The sequence below is a fragment of the Peromyscus eremicus genome, chromosome 5 (genome assembly GCF_949786415.1).
Source record: "Peromyscus eremicus chromosome 5, PerEre_H2_v1, whole genome shotgun sequence".
NCBI lineage: Eukaryota > Metazoa > Chordata > Mammalia > Rodentia > Cricetidae > Peromyscus > Peromyscus eremicus.
The window spans coordinates 22097433-22104833 of record NC_081420.1 but is presented as its reverse complement, the minus strand read 5'-3'; the positions used below and the strand labels follow the sequence as shown (position 1 = coordinate 22104833).

At 45.3% G+C, this 7401-nt stretch overlaps 1 protein-coding gene across 1 annotated transcript in view; it reads left to right on the top strand.

Moving 5' to 3' along the window:
* Positions 1–1084: 1084 nt before the first annotated feature.
* The window catches only part of Tmem170b (transmembrane protein 170B), a 29169-nt gene continuing 22852 nt past the window's right edge, over positions 1085–7401 (top strand). Inside the window, exon 1 of the mRNA XM_059263128.1 lies at positions 1085–1316. Coding sequence (XP_059119111.1) covers positions 1220–1316 — 97 coding nt within the window. The 5' untranslated portion in view covers positions 1085–1219. The remainder of the gene's footprint in view (positions 1317–7401) is intronic.

The following is a 7401-nucleotide window of genomic DNA, read 5'->3' as shown; positions in this document are numbered from 1 at the left end:
GGGTGAGGTGATAGCATGCTTTGCAAACACTTAAATTTTTATTTTTCAAATTAAAAGGTTTCAAACTTCAAGGAAGAGGGTAACCAGTATAACTGGACTTAAGATGCTTCTGAGGCTGACCTTGGATTTGAAGGACAGGGAAAGGGGGCTGATCTAGTTTAAGTGCTGGGGAGGCATGTGCAGTAACAGAGACTCACAACTGTAGATGAAAAGAAGAGCTAGAGCCAACCTTGGCCAGGAGGATTCAGACACCTGCCGGGCTTTGCATCAGTAAGTGATTTCAGATTCTGCAGGCCCGGGAGGTCAAGTTCGTACTGTCGGCAGGAAGGCTAGTTGAAATGACAAAGAGGATCTATTTCTGTTTTAGTGGATTTAGCAAAGGAAGAGACTTATCCAGGTCACTGGACTCACTCTCAGACAACCCCGCAAATAAAAACACCATAACATTGTCATTTACATCTCTGCAAAAAGTTGCTCGCAAACGCCCTCACGGAGAGGGAAGGATCTCGAGTGGCGAAGCACCGTCTCAAAATAAAGCCCAAACTGAGAGCTCCTCAGTTCCACGCGCAGGGACGTCATGCCTGCCCTGCTCACCGGCTCTGGGTCTCCGGGGGCGCGCAGTCGGGCGGGGGCGAGGGGCGTGGAGGCTGTTCCCTCGGAGCACCCAATCAGCAGCGAGCCCCGGCGGTGGCGCCAGTGACGTAGGAGGCGCTCCCTCCGCCCCACTGCGGGCGGACGCGGAGTTCTAAGCGGCTGCGGGCGGCGCACGCGGAGCCGGGGCAGGGCGCCTGCGCAGCCGCTCACCCGGGGGAGGCGGGGCAGAGGGGCGGGCACGCGCACGCGCGCTCCCGGGGCGGTCGCGGGCGGAGGGGGCGGCTCCTCGAGTGTCGGCGACCCGAAGGCCGAGCGAGCGGCAGGCGGGCGGCAGGTGCCGCGGCCCGGCGCCGCAGCCTCGTCGCGCGTCCCCGCGATGAGCCTCGTCCCGCGGCCTGTCCCTGCCGGCTGCCGGTCCGCGCGGGCCTCACGGCGTGACCCGAGCCTCGTGGCGTGGCGGGCCCCCGCGGCGCGACGCGGGCCCTGAGCGGGAGCGGCGGTGCCTCCCGCGGCCCAGGCCTCGCCCTCCCGCGCTCCTCGATGTCTCCCCGGCGGGGAGGACGCTGCCTGCGACACCCGCCGAGCGGCGCCCCCCGGAGCGCCCCGCTGTCGCCCCGCGGCGACGATGAGGGCGGAGGGCGCCGACCACTCGATGATCAACCTGTCGGTGCAGCAGGTCCTGAGCCTCTGGGCCCATGGCACGGTGCTGAGGAACCTCACGGGTAATGCGCGGGGCGGAGGGAGCGGTGGGGACCCACTTCACGCGTGTTCTGGGCGTCCTCAGCCCCGGCCTGGTGCCGGCCGCTGGAGCACGCGCGAGTTGCGCCGGTGCCCAGACTGGATCACAGTTCACGTTTGTGTCATTACCCCCCCCCCCCCAGCCTCCCCCACTGCCCCGCGTACACACACACACACACACACACACACACACACACACACTCACTCAGCTTGAGGTTTCCATCATTTTTATTCTTTCTTTCCTGGTATAGCTCTTTTTCTTGCTGACAAATCTCAAACCAAATGCAGCACTTCCATTCCCTGCTCACGGTGATCTGTTTGCTTGGACCGTTCTTTTCTTTTTTGGAGAGAGAGATGACTAAGTAGATTATAGTGGGTCAGGGGCTGGGCCAAGGGCTAGCTAGAGCAGTCAAAGCAGTTGTCTGTCTTCTCTGCTGTTTCCTTTTGTCTGTCTGTGTCTCCTTCTGGCCTCAAGTTGCTGCATCTGTGACATTTGCGAATTCTGTGTATTTCCCTTCAATAATCAAGGTGATTGGGAATTGAATTTAGATACGTTATAGCATCAGTTTGTGGTTGTTAGAGTGAGGCATTAGTACACAGCATATTTTCATCTAATCTGTAGGCTTGCTTTGGGAAGAAACTTTTGGTTTTCTTAATGTGGAAATGTTTATACTCTGAGTTTTTAAAAGAGCTTCTAAAGAGGAATAGTGACAGGAAAGCGATAGGATTAACAATTTGAGTCGGGGTATCTGCTTTTCTGAAACAATAACAACCTCCCCACTCAAGCGCCCCCCCCCCAAAAAAAAACCTCAGGTCTTTAAAATGTCTTAACTCCAATTGAACATTAATATTTCAAAATTTGTGTGATATCAAGTTAATAGCATATAGTATACATATGCATATATTTATAGGTAAAAATCTGACCTGATACAGGGCTCACATGTGCAAAGAGAAAAATGTGATGGAATTATGTACCCCCAGAACAATTTTCAGGTTACTCAATTCCTTATATAAGGAAACTACACAATTAAAGGAAACCCTGGAGCCAGCAGACTCTTCTTGGTTGCATGTTTATGGTTCTGAAAAGTTAAATCCACATAAAAGTAATTTCAAGATAAGACTCTTTTATCTTACTTATGACTTTGTGTGTGTTTATCCACAGTTTCATATTTCCAAAGTATGAATTGTTTATTAATGAATAATGATAAAGACTTAGTAAGAATATATATTGCCTATATTAATAAACTAGCTTGGCTCATCAAGGTATTTTATAGAAAGTTAGTGTGGGGACTCTAGAGTAAAGTGTAAATGTAGTGGACCTGTTTGCAAGATTTAGCAATATTTTAAAACATTTAAGATTCTTGTCATTACAATGGCTTTTCAGCTCCACAAGTCACCCATTTGATTAGGAATAGCAGATAGCAACCCTGGAGAGCTTTGCTTATCTCTGATGTGAGCCTAATAATTGCTTATATAAAGTGGCAGCCTGTGGTTCTGTGTGTCCTGCACATACAGAGGACCATAGCTGTCCCACATGTAGCTTGAGGCTTAGTCAAGAGATGCTGTCTGCTGTGCCATGTGCAGCCTAGTCTGTTTAAAACAAGCAAGCAAGCACAGCTCCCAACACAGTCAGCCCACCGTTGATTGTCTCCTGTGGATTACTCTCTCTGTATATAATTTCTAATCTTAATAACTCTGCAGAGTACACATACAAAGCAGATCAGGCAAATGAAACTGCCCTAAGTTCTAATGAGCAAATGGGGCTTCAGAGCAAACCTGTCAACAGAATGCCTTTCCCTTTCCCTCTCCACAGCTCTTTATTCAGCTTCATCCTCTGCTCTGTCGAGCAGTGTGACTTTCTTGCTTCATCCTGCTACTTCTGCTGTTTGTACCTACTTCTGTTTTTGATTGCCTTGTAATTTTTGTCTCTGCTAGCCTGAGTGAAAGTAAGGCTGCTGTCTTGCTCCTTTCTGAGTTCTTATGCCATAGCGTACTGGACTCTGGCACATTGCAACTGCTGACTCCATGTGTATTGAAGTGAGTCTGTGAAATAGGACCTACTGTGTTGTTTCATGTAGGTCTCTTAGAGTGAATGTACCATTCAAGTGCAGTGGGGTGCTTAGGCAGCCTTTGTAGACAGTCATCTCACACACTTGGAGGATGGGCAAATGCATATTGAATGCAGTTGTATTTAGTGCTAGGTACTGGCTTGTGTGTTCTTTATTTGATATTGTCAGTAGTTTTTGAGAGATTGTGTATCTTCACTTTACAGATGCAGCTGTTGAAGCAGGAAGCAAGCTTCAATTTGGTAGCTTACATGATTGTCCCATGTACTGTTCATTCAGAAGGCATATTTGGCATCATAGCAAACTTGTAAGTGAAACAGATAATGAAAAGAAGCAGAGTATAAAACCAGGCTATCTTGGATTATGGCTGAAGGGATTATAGAAATCTGGGTATTGGGAATTTGAGTTAATTAAATACCAAATAAAAGAGAAGTAAGCTATCGTTTCTCTTCTTTGTACAAACAAGCAGTGTGATTTTACTTTTAGGATTTTGTCTAAGAGGCAGGAGTCTGCTTTGATAGGAATAAACTTAGCCGAGAAGAACTAGAAGCATCCTAACCCAAGAGTTTTACAGTTTCTGAACTACCAGTCGGTCATTCTTACCAGCCTGCGGTGAGGGGGTTTAATGGCAGAGGCAGGCCCGGAGCCTCTCCTGACTCTTAGTTTCATGCCTGTCCTTTCTGCCCCACATAGCTACTTAACCCAGGCAGGTCTGAAAAATAGTAAATCTTAGGATACTTAAGATTAGCCTGGCACATGTTTGTCGCAGGCTGAGAATATGTAAGGTTATCTCCGGTGGCTGGGTCCCATACATTCCAAGACACATCCCCTACACCCACCCCCGCCTTCTCCCCTAGCTGCCTAAAACCACAGATAGTATCTAGTCCTTAACATGCATACTTATGATACAGTTTACTTTCTGTTAGGTGCAGCAAGATGCTTAACAATAAGACCATAAAGCCGGAACATTTTAACTACACACTGTCACTACTGTATCACTACTGTTGCATTCTGATGTTCTTAAGTAGAGCAATGGGCTATTTGAACACAAGCATTGTGATACTGAGGCATCCTATTCAGTAGCCACCAGTCAGTCTGATAAGGGATATGGTTCCTAGGTCTGTATACCCTTGACAGACATGAGTCTTAGATAGAACAGAACAGCATGAGGTGTTGTCATGCTATTCAGAGTGGCCAGCAATTTTAAAAGTATGAGTTGTTTGTTCCTAGAATTTTCAATTTAATATTTTTGGATGGTTGGTGATGCAGGTAGCCAAAACCATAGAAACTGAGATCTTCAATGATGGTTTACTGATTTGTTCGGTAAATAACAGATGCTGGAAAATGTTAGATATTATTGAAAAAACAGTGCTTTCTAACATTCCTAGTGGCTATTGTTTTGTAAATTACTGACCCATATTTATTATATTCCCAGTCGTAAGAATTCTCTAAGGTTTGGTCAGCTGTTTAATGTTTCCCTCTTTTGGAGACGTTCATATGAGGATTCTAAGCACAAGCCGTTCCCAAATCCTGTGTCTGTTACTAGACGACCACCGTCCACAGTTGCTGTGTGTCTACCCCTTTCTCTGGATGTAATGTTTAGGATTCCTCCTTTGCTTAACCCTGAATAGCTTTTAGGCTTTTTTTTTTTTTTTTTTTTTTTTTTTTTTTTAGCTTATTAGAGAGATGAATGGCTTCCTTCCTTTCTTCATTCACAAGTACCCTTTTCTATGAATGTGCTCTGAATTCCTACCCCTCAACCCCTGAAGTTGAACTCCATACTGGGTCTACCTTTTCAGCTTTGTAACTTGATTGGTTTTTTTTCCCTAATAACTAGCTGTATCTTTTTGCTTTATTTTGTTTTTCTTAACTGATTTGACTCCCAATTTGTATTCTGATCCAAATTTGGTTACTAAGGAGTTAGAGAAGAATTTTACTTCAGAAAAGGCAGGTCCTTAAACTGCTGGCCAAACATAGTGGGGTTGGGAAAGGGATACTGGGCCCTGGGAGAAAAGTAGATGCTGTCTTAGGCTTGTCAACTTCCTCTTTGACAGCAGAAGATGTAGGGGGCAGGTGCACCCCTTCTTCTCTTTCCTGGTAGTAAGTGTTGAGTCTGGGGTCCAATATATAGTGAAAGATAAAAGCTTTATAGGTATCTGTATAAATACTGTTCATTTTGTGTATACATGTGCATGTATGTACAGTGGGTCCTCAAATTATGGTATGGTTATGGTCTGATAAACCCACTGTAAATTAAAAAAAAACTATTAGTAGAAAATGTATTTAATATATCTTTCTTACCAAAACCAACACTTAGCCTAACCTATCTTAAATGAGCTACAGTAGCCCCTGGCTGACCAGAAGTCATCTTAACACAACATCGTATTTATCAAACACACAGTGGGAACAGAATGCTTGTGTGGGCATAGGCTTACAGCATTTTAAAGTTGACAGTTTGTAAGTTGAACCACTGGTAATTTGGGGTCTCTCTCTGTCTGTTTATTTACTTTTAGAATATTCATGCACATACTGTTACAGTTTCCATTTCGAGTTTCATAGTTGATAAACTGTTTTGCTGTCAGCCGAAAGGGGAGAAATAGTTCATACACGGTGGTGCAGTCTGCACCTTTATTGTTGTTTTCAGGTAGCTGTGCCTCCCTTGGTGTGGCTGTGTGTTTATCATTAGGTTACATTCCCTTACTGAGGTAGGCACATGTAGAGTGGTCAGAAATCCACTGCTGTTGCTCGGTCCGTAACTGCAGCTTTAATCATACACTCTGCATTTGGTATTTGTACCAGACCCCACAGTTGACTGTTTTTGAAACACATGATTGGTATTTCTTACTCTGGTGGTGTAGCCCAGAGCAGTAAGTGCAGGCAGGGCTGCGCTTTATAGCATGCACCGTTCTAGAAGGACCCCCTGGATGTTTGACAGAGGGCACTGGAAGCTTTGCAAAGTCAGGCTCATTGTTCACTGGGCTCACACTTGGTTTCCACTCTATTGTCTTGGAGCTGTACATAAGCCCCTGTTCTCTGGAGTACTGCGGATTCATTGTAAGAATATATAGGCTATGATTTTTGACTCTTTAATAATTAACTTTAATAAATAAAATTATAATTTTATTTATCTTTGCTTTCTTTAGTGACCAAGACAGTGAGCTAATCATAAAGACAGGCCAGAGATGTTGTGCCTCTAGTAACTATTTTAGGAACCCCAAACTGGAAAGGAAGGGAAATTGGGTCCAGGCAAGGGAGCTAGAATTAAAAATGGTCAGGTGTGACAGGCAAGTCCTGAGAGTTGAGCACTGGCTGTACATAGCTTTGGGAGGAAAAATCTTAACATGGCTACTCATTCAACACTTTACTGTGCCAGAACTATACAGAGCATTTCACATGTGTTTTCCTGTAATTAGTGACTATGTAATTTATTTTCTTACTATGTATGATTATGTAAGGTGTGATAGGCTAATTATGTATTTTAATGACCTATTTAAGCAATAATAGTTAATCATAGACTACACAGTGGCGGCAGCAACACCTTTAAGAGATCTCATTAACCTTAACTGGGTGCTGCTGGTGCACTCCTTTAATCTTAGCACTCAGGAGGCAGAGGCAGACAGATCTCTGTGAGTTCGAGGCCAGTCTGGGTTACAGAGCAAGTTCCAGCACAGTCAGGGCTACAAAGAGAAACCCTGTCTTGGGGGGGATAAAAAGGCTATTGATTTCATTTAGAGACCTTGAGCTAGTAGACTCAGCTTAAAGAAACTTTCCCCTAAATTTTACGGAAGTAGGAGAAGCCAGGTTTACCTGAGACTAAATGCCAGTGCTATAATATAAATCCTAGACTGTAACCTAGGACCACATACGTACTTCCTGAAGGACTTAGATGAAGTGGACCTTCAGGTGGGGACCACCGTGGAGACCTGACTTGTTTGAGCTTCCTGACATACTTAGGGCACTTCCCCTGCTCCTGAGGAGCTGTCCTGTGTACTTGAGAGCACAC